The 21,049-nt window shown below is 57.2% G+C and overlaps 3 protein-coding genes across 3 annotated transcripts; 2 read left to right on the top strand and 1 right to left on the bottom strand.

Moving 5' to 3' along the window:
- Window positions 1–213: 213 nt before the first annotated feature.
- F5144DRAFT_629821 (uncharacterized protein) lies at window positions 214–9,427 on the bottom strand. The gene is made up of 5 exons (XM_066792397.1): window positions 8,579–9,427; window positions 3,214–8,500; window positions 1,469–1,868; window positions 385–1,418; window positions 214–320 (listed from the first exon to the last, which is right to left on the bottom strand). The coding sequence occupies exons 1-5, from the start codon at window positions 9,140–9,142 to the stop codon at window positions 280–282; spliced, it is 7,326 nt and encodes a 2,441-aa protein (XP_066643020.1). The 5' UTR covers window positions 9,143–9,427; the 3' UTR covers window positions 214–279.
- Window positions 9,428–10,849: 1,422 nt separating this feature from the next.
- Window positions 10,850–12,392, top strand: F5144DRAFT_629820 (cation efflux family-domain-containing protein; the record flags this gene model as incomplete). The annotated part of the gene is made up of 3 exons (XM_066792396.1): window positions 10,850–11,078; window positions 11,130–11,618; window positions 11,757–12,392. 3 exons carry the CDS (start codon window positions 10,850–10,852, stop codon window positions 12,131–12,133), a joined length of 1,095 nt encoding a protein of 364 aa, XP_066643019.1. The 3' UTR covers window positions 12,134–12,392.
- Window positions 12,393–16,037: 3,645 nt separating this feature from the next.
- Window positions 16,038–20,131, top strand: F5144DRAFT_234565 (folliculin-interacting protein N-terminus-domain-containing protein). Its single transcript, XM_066783281.1, has one exon. The coding sequence runs from the start codon at window positions 16,191–16,193 to the stop codon at window positions 19,953–19,955; it is 3,765 nt and encodes a 1,254-aa protein (XP_066643018.1). The 5' UTR covers window positions 16,038–16,190; the 3' UTR covers window positions 19,956–20,131.
- Window positions 20,132–21,049: the final 918 nt, after the last annotated feature.

The raw sequence follows: 21,049 nt of genomic DNA, 5'->3' as shown, positions 1-21,049 counted from the left end.
ATGGCTAGATTGTCTTCTGTCTTCTATTCTGGCGTCGAGTTTCCTTACCCAGGTATCTATCTGGCTCAGATGATGAACCCGAAAATGAGGAAAGTTCAAATAAGAAATCGGAAAAGAAAAGGGATGCGATAGTGTCAAATTCGGCTTATTCACTTCGCCTCAAACGCGTCAGATACCTCCTTGTTCCCATAATTACAGTCTATCGATATATGTACAACCCTCCCCCTAACCCTCCCCTCCAGCGTAAACCATTAAAGCCGTGAGCCGTGCCCGCCCTTCTCAGGCCTCTCCGCCCAACTGGGGGTCCTTCGCAGGGTACCCTATCCATCAATGTTAGCTCCCATTCTCACATGTTAACACCGCGACAGAGAGGGAACAACTTACACCACGCACAGACGGCAATGATACAATACAGACAAATCAGCAGCATGCCCTCCAACCAGTGGCTCTTGCCGTCGGCAATGAGGTAGTTGACGAGCAGGACGGCGACAAACAACACGGCAACCTGGAAGGGGTCAAAGCTGAGGGCCATCTCGTCCATGCCCATGCCCCAGCCGATGATGACGAGCAGGGGGATGAGGAAGAGGGCGACCTGCATGCTGGAGCCGACGGCGACGCCGATGGCCAAATCCATCTTGTCCTTGATGGCGACGGTGACGGCGGTGGCGTGCTCGGCAGCGTTGCCGACGATGGGCAGCAGGATCAGACCGACGAATTCGGCCGAGACGGTGCCGCCGGCGGTGACAGCGCTGATGCCGTCCACCATGAACTCGGCGCAGAAAGCGATGATGACGGTCGAGAGAGCAAGGGTGGCCACGGCGACGTTAAAGTGCAACTGGGGCTCCTCCCCCTCGTCTTCTTCATCATTCCCACCGTCGTTTTGCAGGTTCTTGCGCGGTGGGTTGGTGAGCAAGCTGCGCATCCTCTCGTTGTCGGTGCTGCTCGAGGGCAGGCCATGACCGCCAATCACACCCGCTGGAGCAACGAAGCCCTGGGCGATGGCACCTTCCTTGAGGCTAGGGGTCCTAAAAGGTTTGGCCTCAACTTTCTGGGACTCTTGGGCAAAGACGGCAGAGTGGGTCTTGAGTTGGAAGAAGAGATAGGCGCCGTAGACGACCAGGAGGATGACCGAGGTGCCGCGGGAGAGCTTGGCGACATCGGATTGGGGGGTCTTGCTGGCCATATCAAAAACGGTGGGGACGATGACGCCGGCGACGGCTAATGCGAGGAGACTGGCGGCTGTCTGGGCGACGGTGGTGTTGAAGTACTGTTCCTGGCGGCGCAGGCCACCGAAGAAGAAGCACATGCCCATGACGAGGAGCAGGTTGGAGAGGATACTACCGATGAGAGATGTCTGCACGATGACGACTTCGTTGTGAGCCAGAGCGATGATCGCCACGATCAGTTCGACAGCATTTCTGATTACAGTCAGTATGGCTTCGCTTACGATCTCAGAACATAGCATTACCCAAACGTCGCGTTAAGCAGCCCACCCAGCGTTTCGCCGGTCCGTAGCGCAATCTCTTCGGTGGCAAAGCCAAGCATAGCGGCCAAGGGTACGATGGCTATAAAGTTGACGACAAACACGGCGATCCGATCGACCGAGTGGATGTAGTTGATGGCGATGCCCACGGGGGCAGCAAGTAGCAGGATGTTGATCCATGAGCCGAACAGAGTCCGCTGGATCTGGTTCCTCACGGTAAAGGGCTCCTTTGGTGTGAGGTGCTTGAAGAAGGTTCTCTGCTTCTTCGGCTTCTCGGTCTGCTGCGCGTGTGCTGCGGTGGCTTCTGAGGAGCGATCTCTATTTGAAGTCCGCCGGCGGAGAACACCCTGGGTGATGGTGGGGGTGGCATGTCCCGACTCAACGCCTGGCACCCCGGTTTCCGTATTCGGTGGTTGGTGTTCTGGATGGGGGGGTGCTGTTTCTTTTCCATCGCTCCCAGATGTGGTTGGGGGATGTGAAGTGGTGGCGGGGGTGAGAGGCTGCCCTTCGAGCTCATTGCTGGCCTGCCAGGTCTGTGGAATCGATTCTTTTCTGGTCAAGCCGTGAGAGAAGAAGTTCCAACGAGAGCTGTGGCCGGCTTCTCTAGATGCTTGCATCCTGGTGCGGTAGGCGTTATCTATTATTGTGTTTAGTACCAGGCCGCAACAGATGGAGGATCAGCGGCCATGCCATCTCTGGGGCTCTTACATGACGCCATCGCTGCGAGAATCACTTGGTAATAGTAGACCGGTCAGGTTGTTAAGTCAAGCGGGAATTGATATCGAGGTGCTGAATTATTGGCGGTGAGTTATATATCCAGTACCCTGGTAACCGACACAAAGAAAGTAAAACCTACCAACTCGGCCACGAATCCCGTCGGTCTGGTCAATGTGCGGAAACGTGGGGTGCGTACGCGCGCAGTATGCCTTTGTTGGCTCCAGTGGTTGTTGTTGCGGTCAACACTGCCACGAGCTAGTCTCGGTTGCGAAGTGACCGGGAATCAGATGAGGTGGAATCAAATGAGATGGAATCAATCGGATTCTTAGGAGGCCTGATAAAGTGAGAAGTGAGGGAAAAGAACGCCTCACATGTCTCGCTCACATTCACTGAGCCACTGGCAGTCAATGAAAAGTTGGAGCTCGATAGGTAATTCGGACTCCGGAGATGCAGACGTGTGCTTGCTGCAGGTCCGATGCACAATTCGCAATGCAGACGTCAGTTTTCGCCAAACGAACTACCCAAAGAGTGCAAAAAGGGATAATGTAAGGTAGTTAGGCCGGCAGGCCGGGAAATGAAGACTCCTTATGATTCCTGTTCTTGGAAAATTACGTATCGCACCCGCCTTGCTTGAAGACGCGCGCGATGGAGAAGCAGGGACGCCAAGGCAGGGATCGGCGTCGCAGGGAAATCAAGCCTTCGCCAAGGATGCTTGGGATGCTTGTCGACGCCACGCCCCGTACCCCTCACGTGCCCATAGTTATCCCTAACCCTTGAACCAAAATCTCAAAGCGCCCTCGGCCCCCTCCCCACTAGACCAACCCCCATCCATATAAACCACACCTTTTTCTTTTCTTTCACACACTACCTCTCCCTCTCCCGTTCCCTTTCCCCCTCCCTCCCCCTATCCTTCCCGCCGCCCTCCCCCTCCCTGACCCCCCTCAACGACAACCCCCCCAACCCCAGAAGCCCACCCCCTTCATACTGCACACTCCCCCTTCTCAACAACTGACTCGCCGACACAAACGCGGGACTCGGGCTCGCCGCCCTCAAACTAACACTATCACTACCACCACCACCACCACCACCAACACTACCACCAACACCCACAGAAGAAACAGAAGCACAAGCAGCAGCAGCAGTAGCAGCAGCAGCCAACACCCCCGGCGGCAGCCCCAAGACGGGTATACTCCCCTCGGGCACCGGCCCAATCCCACCCCCAGCACCAGCACCAGCACCACCCCCAACAGCACCAAAAGCCGGCGTCATCGCCGCACCCCCGGCACTCGTCGTCGCCGGCGCCGCCGTCTTCAATTCACGGTAAAACGCCTCCAGCGCCGCCGCGTCGAGGCAAAAGTTCTCGAGCTCGTCCTTGATCCACTCGGGCTCGCGCGTCGTCCACGTCGACCAACCCGATCCCGGGCCGCCACCACCACCGCCACCGGTACATGCTGTTGTGGTGGTGGATGTGGAGGGGGGTTTGCCGGGTTGGCCTTGGTTTTGGTTCGGGGTCTGGGTTAGGCCGGGCGTGCCGGATGCGCTGGTGCTACCCGGCGTCGTGCCCGGCGCGGAGAGGGCGGGGCGGACGACGGGGGAGAGGAGGGAGGAGGTTGGGGCGGTGGTGGTGGTGGTGGTGGTGGTTGGTCTCAGGGCGGGGGAGGCGGCCGGGGAGGAGTCGTATGGCGGTAGAGGGGTTGGGATGCTGTAGGGCGTGTACGAGCTTGGCGTGATGACGCGGATCGAGCTGCCGAGGCCTGGCGTGCCTATCGCCGGCCCTTGCTCTTGCCGCTCCACGCGGAGCTCCTTTTGCATTTCCCTCTCCCGCGCCGCGAACGCGCGGCTGCTGTAGAGCCGGTTGGCGAGGACCAGGAAATGACCATCATCGGTGATTTCGGCGAGGATGGACCCCGACCGGTGGATGTACTGCGTGTACCGGAAGTCGGGCCGGCCCCATGAGTAGCTCACGTCCACGTCGCTGGGGAAGTTGGACGCCGCCTCCATGTCGAGCACAAAGTCGAACCGGCGGAGGATGGCTTTTTGGTAGAACTGCCGCCCCGGATGCGCCTGTGGAGTGAACGACGTCGGGTCGTAATAGGTGACGGGTGACTGGTCGGGTGGCGGTACCGCGAGCTTGATCTTATACGGCCGCCGGAAGGGGTTGATTTCGCTGATGGCGCATGCCTCGGCGATAGGCACCTCGACCAACCGGAGGCCATACTGACCGGCTTCACGCGCCCAGTTTTCGATGACGTCCTCCACAAGCTTCGCCGTCACGTTCATCCAGTCGATACGGAGATGGTAGCAGTTGTCCGGGTTGTGTAACCTGTCGTAGTGCAACTCCACCATTTCCGGTCGGTATGATCGCTTCCTGTGATCCACGTCGTACTTGATAACCCTACTCAAAACCACCTTTGGCTTATTCCCAGTCGGTGCTTGCGGCGCTGTTGGCGTTGTTTCGCCCGATTCTGGCGAGTCCTCCTCATGAATCGACGTTGGCCGGGAGAAGCTTGGTCTCCCGTCCCGCGGCGGCTGCTCGCCCATTGGTGTCGATGGCATCGATCCTTGGCCTCGCTTGGCGTTGAACCAGCCGGGTGGGTGTGGTTTTGCAAACTCGTTGCTGATCTGATAAAAGTACTGCCCGTCCCTGAACTGGTGCCGCTTCTCAACGTGCACAAACAGCCCGTTGTCTTTCTTCCCCTCCTTCTCCTTGTCGTCCGGAACCATGAGACGTTTGCCCAGGGCTTCAGCCTCTTCACGGTCTTCCAGGTCGTCAAAGTTGTCCAGGAGCCAGCTTGTCATGTCCGAGCCAATGAAACAGTTGTAGTGCAGCCGGAAGTGCCACCTGCGGTTCTGCATCCGGACACCCCCGTTCTCTACCGGCTGCTGCATGGCCTCGGCGAGCGCTGCGAAGTTGATGTTTTTCTTGGAGAACGGCTCCCGGTTCCTCACAAGCTGTCCTTTGCGGTCAAGCCCCTCCAAGAGAGGCAGTGTCTCTAGCTCGGCCGCAATCACGACCGAAGCATCTTCTGTTTTGTAAACAATGTCTAGCGGGTTCGTGTCCTTCTTCGAACGCGTGCTGCCGGAACCCTGGAGTCGCCGTTCGTTCGGTGGAACATAGCGATGCTTCTGCCACATCTGAGCCAGTTTCCTGATACCCTCGATCCGGATTTCCTCCTCATTGTCGCCAGTCTCGGTCCCCGGCATAGACGAACGACGTCCCGTCATTGGTATGAGGACAAAACGAGCCCGCCAGAACCGGAGGTGCTCCGTCAGCTCGTCGTTGTGGCCGGCGATAAAAGCATCAATGTAGTTCCAATTCCTCTCCGCCTTTGGCGCGACAAGGTCAAACTCGCTGGTCCTATAACCTCCGTCCAATAAAGTCCGAATTGCCGGTTTGTACAGCGTCGGCGAACTAAAGGATGGCCCAAAGGAGTCGGTCGGTTTTCGGACAAAGATATTGACCTCGACCTCAGACCCGTTCACGCACGAGAGCTGATGGATTGTGTTTCCGACCGACATGAAAATGCTGATACCGTCCTCCATCATGTGATTCCGCGAAAAGATGTCGGCCACCTTGACCTGCTTTTGGCCAAATGCCTTCGCAACAGCGGGGCCGACGACGATCTGGAACCCCTGAGAGAACCGGAGGCTAACCAATTCGCGCAGGAGTTCATCGCGTGACTTGGGCTCTTCTTGAAGCTCCTCGTCAAAATCTTGTGATACGTTGTAAGGCTGGCGCTCGTACTGGGCTTCGAACTGGTCTCTTGATGGAAAGTATTCTGATGTCAGAGGCACGGCGGCCGGCGAGCACAGGCCTTTCCATTTCATGATTCGCATTTCCTGAGGTCTGGGAAACACGTGTTGCCAACGGCTGTACAGCATGGCCATGTCCACATCGTTTGTGTCAGGGTTTGACGGGTTGAGCACCGTCAGCCAGGGCGAAAGAGCTGTCTTGGGTGATAAAGTAGAGGGCAGCTCCGGAATGGCGCCGGCAAGCAATTTGGAGTTGTAGAGCTTCTTGGCGTCCTCCGCCCTGATGGCGTTCGAGTATCGAAAGTCGCGGTCATGGCCAACAGGCTCTGGCCGAAGCGTCGTGGCAAGGATGGAGGAGCCAGATAACATGGCGGCGGGCTCTAGTTGCTGGTTTCTGATGACGATGGGCCGGGCCGGCGAGTCTGTGGGGAACTGGGGGCCCGGCGCAAACGAAAAGGGCGAAAGGGCTGGCGAGAGCGCAGACGTGGATGCTCCTCCCGTCAGCCTACGAGACGACGACGGCCGCTGGCCTGGTTTCGACGGCGTCACTCGTAGATCCTGTGAACTGCGGGACGGCGTCAAGGTTTTGGAAGCACCCGCGCTTTCCATGCTAACCTCTGCCGTGGCCACTTTAGGGGCAGCAATACCAAAACCCCGGTTTCCCAGGCTAATGTGGCGCATGAATTTGGGGCCTTTTAGCGGCGACGACGAAGCCTTGGGTTCGGATTTGTTAGATTGCGCGCTCATACTCTTGCGGTTGACAGGCGGGATCTCTAGCCTCTGGGACGTCGGGCGATGATAGGGAGAAAACTCGGGGAGCGTCTGCTGGCCAACTGTTGAAGGTCGGCGGTCCGTATAAGACGTCCCCAATGGACTGGTGTCCTCCAAGGCTTGCCGCCTCGGGGTCTCCTCATGGTCGCGACAGCGTCTCGTTTGGTTGGCATTTCTGTGCGAAGGCAAGCGCGCTCTGCAATCATCGTACTCCTGTAGCTGTTTCCATATCGACTTTTCCCCCGGCTTCCTGTGTCTATCCGGCGCAAACTTCTGAAAGCCGAAAACGTGGTCGAACAAGGTCTCCGGGACACGCGCATTCGGGATGATAACGTTGCCGTCGTTATCGAGATCAAAGTGCGGATTGGAGATCTGACTTGCAAGCACTGCGTTCAGTGGGTAACAAGGATCCGTGTGCAGAGGCTTCGTCTCGATCTCATTAGTTTCCATCACGCTTCTCATTTGCAGATCGTACATGCGGCAACGGATGGGAAACTCGTCGCTAGGCAGTTTCTGTGTGGCATCTGAAACCGACAGGGCGATGCCTTGGTAAGACAATTCTTCTTCCGAGGCCCCGGTCCAGTATGAGACGTGAAGCCATTGGGGTATGGCAGACACCCACTCCTCCTGCGAGGAGAGAGGTCCAGCTGGCTCGCCATTTCGTGAGCCTTCGATTCTTTTGTTCGGTGAGTAGGAGCCTGCGAGACTGCTGTAGCTCCCAAAGGTAAGCGTCGTCTGCTTTGGCGTGCTCCCCTGGCTGATATCCACCTTGGTTTTGCGCTGGACTTGGCCGGGTTGGCGGGGGTTCCGATATCGAAAAAGGGGCACCGAATGCAGGGGGATATTGGGGATACATATCAATTCAATACCGATGCCGTTGCACGCGAGGGCCTCGGTCGTCCGGCGCAATGCATCGTACTCGACCTCGAAAACGCCAGGACTCGGACTAATGACAACCACAGAGACACCAGTCCTCGTCAAATCCCGGTCGATATAATCGTGGGCGTATAGCGACGAGGCCATGTTTATGGCTTCGAGGAAATTACCATGGATAGCTCGCGAGGCCTCGGCCTTGATTCTGTTTAGCAACACCTCCTGTTCGCCAGAGTCATCCCCTGGGTTGGTTGGCTCCATGGCCCTTTGGTGGTATGTGCTGATATCTTTTCGGAAATAATTGAACTCGCGTTTGAGCTGATGCAAGATCCTGGTCCACTCCCCGCTGCCCATCTCGCTGACCACAACGCGATAAAAGTCTTTGTAAGGGCGTTGGTCTTCCGAGGCCTGGACGCCGGTGTAGTAGCCATGGTGGGCCGAGGCAGATGCTAGCTCGGTGGAGATACCCGTATCGTACTCGACGCGGGCAAACAAGACAATGGTAACGAGATGTTTGACTTTCATGGCGGCCCATTTCTTAAATAGGGCAGGCAGGAACCCGTTCACAACCTTGTTGAACATGATCTCGCCAGAGCCGTCTTGGTCGAAGTCCCACATCTCACGGGCCATCTGGATAAAGAGCACATAGCGAGCCGACTCGCTGCGAAAGACGGGTTTCGTGTGGCGACCAAAGAAGGCCGATTGGGCTTTGCGCCCATCAACATAAACGGCAGTCACCTGGGCCTTGACGGTGCCCATGAACAAAACCATCTGGCCCTTGAAGACGGTCCTCTCGGCCAGCTCTCCAACAGCCATCCTCCACATATCGGCGCGAGAGAGATACTGGTCCTTGAAGCACAGCTCAACGTGAGATGCCTCGAGGGCTGGATTATTCTCATCGATCTACCCTACGTTTAGTACACCTCTAGCCGCAACGGGTAACGTGGCGGGGGGGGTGGGCGCCGATGCTCCCTAACATACTGGAGTGAGGGTGACCTGGGTGCCCTTCCTCATAGCAAAGGCATCGGCGACATGTTTGGCGACGTAGACCTCCACCGAAGCGTACCGGGCCTTCAGCTCCCTGGGCATGTCCTTTGCAACACAGATATAGCGCCTTTCCGCGCAGCCCCCCGTGGCCGAATCTTTGCGATCTTGGAGGTGCCTGGGGTGCGAGTTCTGTAACGGTTTCTCGGAGTCCGCTTTGACCACGTCGATGGCCACAAGGCTGCCGGGCTTGATATCATCCCCAATCAGGTCCAAGTTGAGAAGGACCTCGTCGCGGGCTAGCGACTCGTTGACGGTGACGGTCCATCGCCGCTCCGTGCGCAAGCGGGATGACAGGCGGGACGAAGGGCGCTCGCGAATGGTCGAGTTGCTCGAGGCAGTGTCGCCGGGGGAGTTCGAATAGGCGTGCTCGAGGGACCGGTCGTGGCTAGACCTACTGAAGTGGCGGAGGTGGGTTGGCCAATTATTATTCGGGCCCTTCGCTAGCCCTGGCGTCGCCGACAACGACGCCGATGATGAATTTCGAGGTGGAGGAGGCATGGAGAGCGAAAGCCAGCAGTGTTCTGGTTGCGCATCAATCCCTGTCTCCGCAAACAATTGAATGCCGATTTCGAATGTTCATAGCGCTAATTGCAAGCGCTCTCAACTCGGGAGGCATGTACTGTGTAAGATATCCGGAGACATGGAGAAAATCACGGGTGGTCGCAGTGTGTTCCTGTTCCTGTCAATTGTCGTCGTAACTTGCAGGGGATGGAGCTTGAAGGCCCAGGAGGTGAGGTTAGCTCATGCCGCCGGCAGAATCAGTGGGGCATCACCCACCGCCTACCAATGCAGGCTGTCCCCCCACACTCCCTGTAACTATCCCCGGTCATAGGCGATGCCAAACCAGGTAGGCATGGTTCCACAAGTACAACCTGAACAACAATCAATTCCATTCACGAATGTCGCCATCCATCTCCTTTCATCTCCATCCCAACCCCTTAACGGGTATTAATCTTGACTTGCAGCACAGGGTCAGACAAGATGTTTGGATCCCATAGTGCCATAGTTAATAATATAGTGCTCGGTTTGATTGGGATGGCGAACATGGAATATAAGGTACGGTTTCAGACGGAGGAATTCCACTCCTTAAGATCTGATGTTCAGATACACACAGCTAGCTCCATTCGGATTGATTGTGCTGGTCTTCGGGCCTCGGTGGTGTATGTGCTATCCCACACAGTGCCTCCGAAGTATACACCACGAGGTGTCCCAGAACTCTGTGAGACCCCTTTCCCGTTACTGTACCAACACAATAGTACCTTGCCATGAACCTTGACATACACAGTCGAGAAAGCGGTGTATTGCATGAACTAAGAGTAAACTACTGCCTTCGTGGAAGATAATCATACTAGCTAGCTAGCTAGCTGTCAAAAGCCCTACTGCATGTTCAAGGGAGTGTCTGCTATATTGCAACCCCTGACCCGGGTTTTATGCCATGCCTCCTCCCGATGGCTTCCTTTCGTATGTCCTCGGCCTTGGTACGCTGCTGTACTCTCCTCCATGCCACCATCCTCCCGGTGAAAGGCCTGTGCAATGGCCGTCTACCCTCAAGGTTCTCCATCCCATCGCTCCGGTCCGCCGAGGAGTCGACGACATAAGCAATGTTCCTTGATCTCCGCTACAGCGGGTAGGCCATGCGACTGCTGTTTTTTTCGTTACTCCTTGTCACTCTTCGTAACACCCATCATTCTCTTCACCACAGGCTTCACCAATTTAACCAGAGCTGGTGATTTATCCCGAGACTCCCTACCCCCTCGGCGTCGAGATATCGAAACTCGGGTCCTTTGAGGCCGGAAAAGAGGGAAACCTTGCCATAATCGTCAAGTCGGTGCCCGTCGCCGACATCATATCCCGATCATGACGTTTAAACTATCTGACAAGCGGAAAATTTCGGTGGCCATTGTTATATCCTTCGCCTTCTTCATCGCGGAGCTAGGAGGTATATCGCAGGACTTCCGAACGAGGAGTGACAGTTAGTCGCTAACGATAGACAGTCGCTTTCAAGACGGGCAGTCTCGCCCTCATGGCCGATGCTTTTCACTACGCAAGTCAATAGCCGGTACCTATTACTCTCGTTAGGGATATTGACTAGAATATTAATTAGTTAAACGATCTCGTCGGCTTCGCCGTGACCTTGATGTCAATCCTAGTAATCTCCATGCTCATGACCGGTTCGTAACCACATCATAACTGATCATCGTCTAGATGTCCGAAAAAACCGAGTTTCGACAGGACTTCTCATTCGGCTGGCAGCGGGCTCGTGTGCTCGGAGCCTTCTTCAACGGAGCCTTCCTCCTCGCCCTAGGCATCAGCATCCTCCTCCAGTCCATCGAGCGCTTCATATCCCTTAGGGAAATCGAGGAGGTAAAGTTGATGCTCATCATGGGTTGCGTGGGTCTTGGTCTGAACATCATCACTGCTGCTTTTCTACACGGTCAGTCTATTGTTAAGCCGCCCTAGGATATAACTCACATACCGTTGCTAGAGCATCACCACCACCACCACCACCACTCCGACATCGCCCTCGACCCCGAATCCAAAACCACACCTGGAGCCCAGTCCCCCGCAGCTCTCCTCCACCAAAACCACCCACAAGACGAGTGCCCCCGCAAGACCCCCCTCCCAGTCAACAACCACGCCAACCACCGCCACACCCAACACACGCCCAACCCACCTGGCCGCGACCTCGGGATGCTAGGGGCACTACTCCACGTCGCCGGCGACGCGCTCAACAACGCCGGGGTGATCGTCGCCGCAGCAGTGATGTGGCTGGTGCCGGCGGCGGCGCGGGGCCGTTTCTACGCCGACCCGGCCGTGGGGCTGGCCATCGCGCTGACCGTCCTGGCCTCGGCCGTGCCGCTGCTCCGGCGCAGCGGCGAGATCCTGCTGCAGAGCGCGCCCGTGGGGGTCAGGCTCGGCGATGTCAAGGCGGATATGGAGAGCGTGCCGGGGGTGGTGGCGGTGCATGAGCTGCGTATGTTTTTTTTTTTTTTGTACAAACACATCAATCACAACTTGCACATGCCCCTCTCCCCCCCCCCCCTTTTTTTTTGTTATGTGATATCTACCTACCTCCCCAGGATGAACACAGCTAACACCCCCAACCAAACAGACATCTGGCGCCTCGACCAACACAAAGCCATCGCCTCAGCGCACATCGTCGTATCGGGCGCGGGCGCGGACCTAGCCGGCTTCGCGGCGCAGGCGCGCACCATCCGGGAGTGCCTGCACGCCTACGGAATCCATTCGGTAACCCTGCAGCCAGAGCTGCTGCCGCCGGCCTCGGTCTGCCCTTCGGCCGCCGATTCGGTCAGTTCCGGGGCGGTGGCGGGGGCGGACGGCGGTGACGGTAGCGGGAAGGGCGAAGGTGGAGGCGAGGGCAAGGGCACTCTTCCTCCCCCTGAGAGTTCGGCTGCGCCCTGCCAGATGGTGTGCGGCCGCGGTATGTGTGGCCATCTCGTGTGCTGTAGTGATCTGGGACAGGTGTGAAGGGGGGGTTTCGTCGCACGGGTGTTGTGGGTTGGGCTTTCTACTCCTTTTGATTGCTCGCCGCGATTTCGAGGGGATAGCAAGCTGGAACCTGCGATGCCTTCTCCCTCTCTATTTCGGGCATCACGCCCTTGGTGGAAAGTGAAGAGGAATAGCAAGGTGTTTCACGCAAAGTAGAGATACTCCTATTAACCTCTCGTTGTGACGACCGCACACGCACCGTGACGTAGCGACATCGGCTATGCACCCAACTGCCGGATGGTTCCTTTACTAAGCTCTGCTCTCTCACTGCTTCGTCTACGCATGGTACACATACATGGCATATGCCGTCGATGGCAGGCCAGCATTGGACTGCGTCACTGGCCCGAATGCCGTATCACCCCGACTGCACTATGCAGGAGTGGTTTCGCAGCAGTAATGTCTCGTCAGCTGAGAGTCTCGGCTCGTTAGTGTGGCAGTTTCCCACGCCGCCACGAGGTGCGGATCACATTCCGTCTCATTTGGCCCTCCCGATGTCCAGCCTTGCGGAAAGTACGCAGCGTCTCGCCGTGCTGGGGGTGTTTTCCGGAGCGAGCTTGGTGGCCCGACCTGGAAGCCCTGTCGTCCTATTTCCAGACATAGCCAGAGGGAGGGTTGCTGTCTCGTTTGTTTCATGCTCGCTTGGCCGTTGCGGCCCGGAACCGTGGCGTCGGAGCCAGGGGGTGTGAATGGGGAGGGACGGGGGGTTAGACGTGGGGGCGGGGCTATTGTCAATAATATGAGCAGGCTCAATCTTGGGGTTTTGCAGGCGAGGCCGGGATCACGGCCTGCATCTGCAGTGACAAGTTCCTCCGCTTGCTGCAGTTGTACGTAAGAGATACGGCATTTTCCAGGTTACGGGGAGGTCGCACAGGCCTGGCGAGGATTGACAGACGCGCGCATCAGGGACACATCCGAAGTACTTGACAGCTTATCAAATCTATCGGTCGGAGACCAGGCAACTGGTGGCTGTTCAAGTAAGTAAGAAAGCTGGGTCGAATCCTTCGTCAGCGTCGGAAACTCGACGGACGTGCAGACATAACCAGTGGGTACCCATGTACATAAGGTTTGGCAGCGATCGGATCCTGCCCCCCTTTTTTGACTTGTCACCTCGCTGCGGCATGGCTGCGGCACAAGAAATGATAGGGGGGGCATTATCTTGGGGCCGCGGTTTGCGATGAGGTCACAGGCTTGGTTTCCCTATTGGGCCAGATTAGGCCTGCTTCAGCGTCGTAATTGGCTGTGTGGCATTTGGGCTTGTCGAGTACAGGGGGCGGGCGGTCGAAAGAGAAGCCAATGCAGGTGAGAAAGGTGTGCGATGCGCTTGAGCCAACATGTGTGACGGTGCGCTGTTCTTGCTCGGCGAAGAAAGAGAAAAGGGTGGTGATGGTGTCGTCTCGTTGATCGTTTCCTTTGTGTGGACCGAAGCAGAGAGCCCCCTCACAAATAAAGGGAACGGAAAGGGGAACAATCGGCAGCCGTTGGGGGAATGCCGTCACTGACCAAGTCAACGGCCGCCATCGTTTTGAGTTGCGGGCCGACGAACAAACAGGCTGTAATCCAGACGGGCTCAAGGCGGGCAGGTTCTGGTAGGCTCTGAACATCGTGGCAGCGACGAGGATGCCACTCTTTGCCAAACCACGGAATGATGGGCAGCGACAAGGACAGGGCCGTCTTGAGATCATGAGTTTGGGTTACACTGGCCTGGGCGCTGCCTTGTGGTTGCGTCCTTTCCAGCCTATGCCAGCCCATCAATCGATTGCCGGGAAGGGAGTGAGCAATGCGGCTTTCTGGCGGTGAAGCCATGGTCGCGAGACCACTCTCTTGGAGCCAGGCTGTCGGAACAGCCCCGGTATCCCAACAGCCTCGTGGCTTACTGGCTCTGTCCAGATGCCTGATCCCTGATACAAGGGAACGACGGAAGTCAGGGCCAGGATTGGCCGAGCCACACCCGCAAACCCGTCAATCGAGATCCATCCCAGAGCAACAGCAGGAGTCGCCATCCCGAACTTCTTCTTCGTCTTGCGAAACGACCCGGCTTAGGAAAGAATAATGAAGTTAAATAAATTCGCAGAGACACGCGCCGCCCATCCACCCACCCACCATGTGGATATTTCTTGGGACGGCTCGGAAGGGTAGCCGACTAGTTAGAGACGGGCCGCCGCACCCTTTGTTAGCCATGATAATAGCCGGCATCCATCTACTTGGCGGCTGTCGGCAGCACTTTGGCGACTTCCCAGGTTGTTGTTTTCAACGACTTTCTGATGGTTGCTTCGTGAGTTGGTGGTATGGTATGCCATCGAATACACGGGATACACCCTCGGGCAGAGTTCGGTGAGTGGGGGTAATCTGCCATTAAAAGTCAACGGTTCCCTGGATGCGACTGACTCGCCCGGATGTGTGTTTTTCCACTTGCTTAGCTCCAACAAAGTCGCGGTTCCCGTGTTTCGTAGAGTAAACCCACCGGTCACAACTTCACTGCGTTCTCCCAGATCGTGTACTTTGTCGGTGGCTTCAATCGATCACTGGACCACGGAAGCGGGGGTCGTGTGTCGTGCAGCGTCCGCCCGTCTGTCAGTCATCAGTCGGTCGGTTAACGTTACAGATGCCCGAGCAGCAGCCAAGGTTTCCGCGAATTGAATGGTATTTTTGGGTTCCAGGCGCCTTCCTCGAGTCTGTGCAGCCCTGCCCAACCAGCAAATTGCGGGAAAGAAGTGTCGTAGTGGGCCCGCTTTTGTGCAGCAAGCAGTCTGGGCGAGCCTCTTCGATTTGGCGAAGCCGACGCCCCGGCGGATCCCACCCGCTCAATGTCGGGGGCCCATGTCACCCACATGCCGCGCACCTGCCGCAGCTGGGCGCGCAACGCGGACCTGTGCGGACTTCAACCGCCGCTTTCGTCGTCACCGCCATTCTGGACCCGGGACCCCCGCAAAAGCTGCAACGCAACAGTCAAAGGGCGACGCTGGCTCGCCTGCCAAACCCGCTAACTAACCTAACAATTGATGAATGCTCCTCGGCGCATTGACAGATTTGAGGGCTGACAGACGCCAGAGCCGCGCAAAGCGTCATCACCCTTCCCTCTTTCCTCCCTCACTCCACTCCACTCCACCGCCGACTTGCACGATTGCACTTTCCAGTTGCTCCACTCGAGTCCCCTTCTCAGTGGAGGTTCCTTCCTTGTGATCCCTTCCCCTCCTGCTCCTCTCGGCCCTTCCAGGTTGCTCCCCTCGCTGTTTCTCGCCTCTCCCTCCTGCTATCCTGGGAATCCCCCGCGACGATTCTCGCGGCCAAGCCCCTCATCGCGTGCCGCTTTTCTCCACCAGACTGCTAAAACCCACTCGTCATTGTGGGTTGCCGTGGGTGCCGCTGGTCGTGCTTCGAACCGCTCGGGAAGAGAGAAACCTAGCCACGGAAGAAGGGCGACCTACCATTATTACCGTGTTATATCTATCCACTCCCACTCCCCCGGCCCTCGGCCGAACCGCTGTCGCTCCGGACAACGCAGGCCTTCGCCTTTTGGCCCTGTCTGGTTTGTTCTGCTGGTTTGGCATTGTGCGGTGCTTGAGACAGCACTAGCTTTGGAATACCCTTGTTGGGACCAGATCTCGTCGAATGAGCCGTTCTCGCAGTGGCCGTTGATCTCTTGGCTGCCCCTGTTAGCCGTTCTCACCTTGGCTGGTTCGACCAGTGTCGAGAACTGAAAAGAGAAGAAAAAGAGGGTTGAGAAGCACATCACTTCGTCGACGGCGGAACTGGGGCCCTCACGCGACCTCTTTCACCTCCCGACGACTTTCATCCTTTCATCCCGTCCCACCAGGTCATGCCATTTGACGCCCCGCTCGATATTGCCCATCTTTCAAATTTCCAGCCTCGGTCACTCGCCTCACAACAACGCTCTTCGCATGGCGCCTATGCCATCCCCACCGGCGACGATGATTCTCCGACGCCTCGCTGTCGTCTGAACTGCTGAAACGGACCGTCGCCAAACTCCTGGAAACTTCCGCTCCTCACTTTCACGCGGCTTCGCCAAGTACTTGGAATGCTTGGGAAGCTATTCAACCTCGGCGCTGGCTCCGGGACTGGGGCTCAGCCCTCGCCCCAGCCCTCGTCACAAAGGCCATTCCCGCTTGAGTCGGTCCAAGAAGATATTCACACGCGACATCTGCTCTTCCCAGATCCCCAGGACCTGTATGAGCACCGCGTCAGCCAGTTGTATCCTCTGTCGAGTGGTGTCACGACTCCGACCGGATCGACGACGAACGCCTACGACTACAATGCCGACATCGAGCTTGACGTGCGCGATGTCCGTCTCATCATCATGCAGGACGCCTTGAGCTCCGTCGCGGCCTCTCTCCTGTATGACAGCCAACCCGCCCCGCCCGTTGCCCCCGCCTCGTTAGACCGCGGTTCGGCGACTGCCGGTTCTTATTCTGTCCAAGAGCCGCGCCGGACTCCTGCTTCCCCTCGGAAACCCAGCGTCAGCTACTCGCAGCGTCCCATCATTATTCAACCTGGCAGCCCCAAGATTCGGCAGGGCGCCTTCGACAGGCGGCCTTCGGTCCACAGCCGCAACCAGGCCTTTGTGGAAAGCGAATCCCAGCGCGCATGGCGCGAATACCGCGAGGAGCTAGCTACGTTTTCCAGCTGCATCTTTGGCAATTCAGAGCTCATGGCATACAAGGGAACGTCGACCAAAGTCCATGTTGTGCCCTCAGATGTTCGCCCGAGCGAATCGGGTCCCATGTTTGGGGACGGCCGTGGCTCGTTGGGGAGATCTACTATGAGGGCGAGCCGGCTTTCACAATCCTTTTCTTCCGAAAACCCCCCGCCGTTTCCCCCACCCCCCGCGCCCGGAGGACCAAGCCGAAACCAGGATAGGAAGAAAGTCCTGATAACGAGATTGTTCCCCGTTAATCTTCCCATCGAGGAAGACGTGCCATCGTTCCAAGGCGGCTTTTCCGAGGAAGCACCAGGCTATCCTTTCCCGCAAAGTGGCGAAGACCTGAAAGCTAAGAAAAAGCGGTTTCAGCCGAGGCAGAAAAGGACGCCCATGTACGCGGTAGCCCTCATCATTACTCTGCCTCCATCTTCGCATTCCGCCCCGGCAACATTACGCTCCGGTTTCAAAGGGCCCAGTTCCTATGCCGAACAAGACTCCTTTTCGTCGTCTTTTAGCTCCACCCGGCGCTCCGGTTGGACGCTGGTCGGCCAGGGAGGATTTGGCGGATCTGAGTCCTTGGAGTCGAGCTATGGCAACGACATGGAGGATCAGATCGATGCTATTACCCAGCACTGGGATATCATTATGCGAACTTTGAGTCATCTACAAACTGTGGTTGCCAACACCCTGTTTACCATGCTCAGGCAAATTGATCTAGCGTCTCCTGATCCGCTTCCTGCCCTGTCTCTCCAGCTAGCCAGGGCCGCCTCGGCACCTGGTCGGCGCAGCGAGGATGGACAACCGGTCAAGATGCCCAAGACAAACGCCAAGCACATCACGCTGCTTCCCAATTGTCTGCTCGACAACCGGAAGATCAGCATTGAGATTGATGCCGCAAAGACCCGGATCGTTGCCGGCATTCGTGCCTCACGCGTGACAACTGGCCAGAACCGGTGGCCGATCTGGCGTGAGGAGGCTCGCTGGATGGCGAAGTGGGCTGGCGGAAAGGAGCAAGGTTTCTTCTTCTTCAACCTGCTCACAGGCTTCCTCGCAACTCATACCGACTGGCTCCAAGCGCTGAGCCCGCCAGCATATCGTCGGCGCCATCTCTTCCAGCAGCATAAAGGCCGGTCAGAAGAAGACACTCTCGTACCGTCCCGAACGGTGATCTTGAGCGACGATAAGATCGCCGCGCGGCGTCTGGTCTTTCTGCTGTCAGCGTTCCTACCCGCCTCCCAGCAGCTACCCGGAATCAAAGCACATAGACCGAGTACCCCGGCATCCTTTAGCGCCCTTTCCCAGTCGCCTCCATCTTTCGTTGTCCCCATCCTCAAGGAGGAGTCGCTACGCAGGAAAATAAACCGTCGGACAGGCACGCGCATGCCGTCACATTCTCGCAATTTGAGCTTGCAGACGCACAACGCGCGCCCAGGAGCCGTCCCCCCTCCCCTAGCGCACCTAAGCATGGAAGGCAGACATGAAAGGCGAGCTTCCGATGCTGCTTCGATCCGGACCACCCATTTGCCAATTCGCGGGAGCGACCTACACACGAGAAAGAGCAGCGCCGCCACCACTGCGACCATCCTGCCCGAGACTAGTATCCCGCACTTCTCTACCGCTCATCGAGCCGAGCTCTTCGCCCAGGGTCGCCCCAGCAGTAGCAACAGCATCGCTGCAGATGATTTGAAGCGGCTCACCAGGGATGACAGCCCAGGGTCTCAGGGCTCGATGGCCGGTGAACGCAGGCAGAGTTCAAGGTGGAGTGTTATCAGCACCCTCTGGAGTGCCAGGAGGAGAGATTCGACGAGCAGGTCCCCCGTGCCCAGCGAGGGGCAAAACGGAACCCCTACGTCACCAGTCAAGCCACGGCAGGCTTCGATCGCAGCATCTTCTAACACGGCACCACCGGAACTAGGTGTGATAGGCCCCACAGACGGCCCAGTTGGTGATGCCCGCGACGACGAGGCTGTTGGGCCCAGAGATCCCACGCCCCCACCGCGTGCGTCCCCCGACGCCCCGGCCCCCTGCGGGCCAGCAGCAGTGGCGCAAAAAATGCAGAGGACCCCGGACCCGTCCAGTGCTTATGAGTCCCCAGTGAAGACGTCGATTAATATCGATGACGGAGTCATTGACGTTGATGTTCCGTTGCCAGACTTTATTACCTCCTTCGAGAGCGCTGTGAGCTCGCCGTCAAGCAGTGGCTATCTCTCCGCCTCTGGGTTCGGTACGGGTCTCGACGCTTTCGAGCAATCCTTCCGCTTTGCCGCCGACGGAGATGTCCCACTCAACGTCGCCGGCTGGCTGCAACACTACCACCCAGACTTTGTGCTCCAGGCTCTTCCAGCGGCTCAGCACGACATCATTGAAGAAATCAAGGAATCGATGCGCGCTGAACCGACTCCTCCACTCCCGATGTCGTCATCTTCGCCAGAGGACATCCCTACTGAAAAATGGATCGATGTCACATCGACCATCGTCGCCGACACAACCACGTTTACCATCACACGCATACGTTACCGGCGCCTAATCAGGCTGAGCCCGCACACGCAGCATACGCAGCAGCAGGCGAACAACACTGCAGCGGTACCGACCCCACTCACGGCCTCAACTACGGCGTCGTCGAATCCGCCGCCGTCAGTATTTGACGTCCAGCTCCAAGAAGAATTCATTGTAGAGCCCATTGTGGCCTTTGACGATGTGCTCATTGAGGCTGTGGAGCGTGTCGTAGCGTCTGCGGGAACAAGCACAGAGACGACTGTGAGCAAAGTTAGCTCAACAAGCTCGTCCAGGTCGACCAGCAAGCGACGGGAGAGGGAGCGAGAGACGGGGAGGAGAGACAGCGTTTCGGCTAGCTCAGTAACAGTGTCCGTGTCCGCGGATTCAAGGTGCGCCGGTCCTTCGTCGACGACACAAGGGCTTTTGCCGGTTTTGGGGACCGGGGGTTCGACCACTCCGCAGGAGGTGCCGCGGTCGCAGTGCAAAACTGTGTTGCTGGGGGCGTTGGAGGATATCATTCAAGACGTTATTGGAGAGAGAGAGCAGGAGTTGGATGCAGGTGTTGGGAATAGGGACAGGGAAAACCCCCTGCGCGAGGCGGTTAGGGGCTGGATAGAGAACGTGGAGTCCGGGGCTGGTGGCGATTGAGTATCACCTGTTACTGCTACTATTTGATACCCTTTACTTTACCTTTCGTTTTGTGTTTTACATGGTTGGGCGGATTATCCTGGGGTGTTGGTTATCGCATGGTAGAGGCCGGTTGGTTGGGCATCTTTGGCTGGTGCATTGCGTTGTGTGTTCGAGGGCTGGCTGGTTTGGTTACGGGTATTGCATTTCGAGGTCGGATGATGAAGCAAGCCGTTTACATAGATATTCCTCTTCTCACTATTGTGTGGTTGAGCTAACCGTTGGAATGTGATATGCATCTTCACCATGTGACATCTTCACCAACACAAGCCACATCACCGTTTCCCAGGACCTGTTTGTTCACCCCCTTGTGATGGAACCTGCGTGTAGTGTACCGTTTTCGGCGGAGCGCTTCACGGCGGAGCGCTTCACGGCGCATCACCAAATCGCAAAGACGGCCTTGCTTTGCCAAAGACTGGAACTCGGCTCCGGTTTCCAGGTTGGTTACGAAGGAGTTTTAAGCCGAGCCAATGTCGTCGTCTGCGATGGCGGCGGCCTTCTCTCTTTTTTGACCCCGAGCCCGAACACCAAACTTCAAGCCCCTGGCTCGTCTGGTCGCCTCCATCCTCGGCTGTCACGACGGCATGTGTGTAATTCGGTACTTGGTCGCAACGGCAGGGCCTGAGTTCCCTACGGTAGCATCCATTGATGTCGGTTCCTGACTTGTGGTAATTGTTTAATTTACGGCAGTGACGCTGGGTTTCCTTCGCCCCCCGCTCTTTTTGCTCGTCTCTGGCATGCTTTTGGTTGGGGCTGGAGTTGGGAAGGTGACGGTTGAGGTCGTGGTGGTCTTACTAGTGTACTTCGTAGAAGGGGGTGATTGGGTTGGGGTTGTGTGGTACTATCAATGCGACGGCGTTTGTTATCGAGGTAGGCTACTTGGGTGTTGGGGTATGGGGTTTGGTGATGGGCGAAGACGACGCTGCAATGCGCCGGGATCATACACGAGTTCGCTAACGGATACCTTCCCCGCAAAAGATCATGCACTCATTTCATGATGTTTCTGCCTTTGACCGTTTCCGTGCCTGGCCTGATTTTGCTCGTCAAGCCATCAT

Source organism: Chaetomium tenue (assembly GCF_020726465.1).
Source record: "Chaetomium tenue strain MPI-SDFR-AT-0079 chromosome Unknown F5144scaffold_4, whole genome shotgun sequence".
Taxonomy (NCBI): Eukaryota; Fungi; Ascomycota; class Sordariomycetes; order Sordariales; family Chaetomiaceae; genus Chaetomium; species Chaetomium tenue.
The sequence above is the reverse complement of the archived record's forward strand: the minus strand, read 5'-3'. Positions and strand labels throughout refer to the sequence as shown.

What these genes read in the sequence shown, in the direction of transcription:
- F5144DRAFT_629821 (XM_066792397.1), bottom strand. Translation starts at nt 9,142, where the DNA reads ATGCCTCCTCCACCTCGAAATTCATCATCGGCGTCGTTGTCGGCGACG. An exon ending in CCCAGGTCACCCTCACTCCA is followed by an intron (nt 8,501 to 8,578) that starts GTATGTTAGGGA and finishes AACGTAGGGTAG; the next exon opens with ATCGATGAGAATAATCCAGC. An exon ending in CATTGCCGTCTGTGCGTGGT is followed by an intron (nt 321 to 384) that starts GTAAGTTGTTCC and finishes ATTGATGGATAG; the next exon opens with GGTACCCTGCGAAGGACCCC.
- F5144DRAFT_234565 (XM_066783281.1), top strand. Translation starts at nt 16,191, where the DNA reads ATGCTTGGGAAGCTATTCAACCTCGGCGCTGGCTCCGGGACTGGGGCT.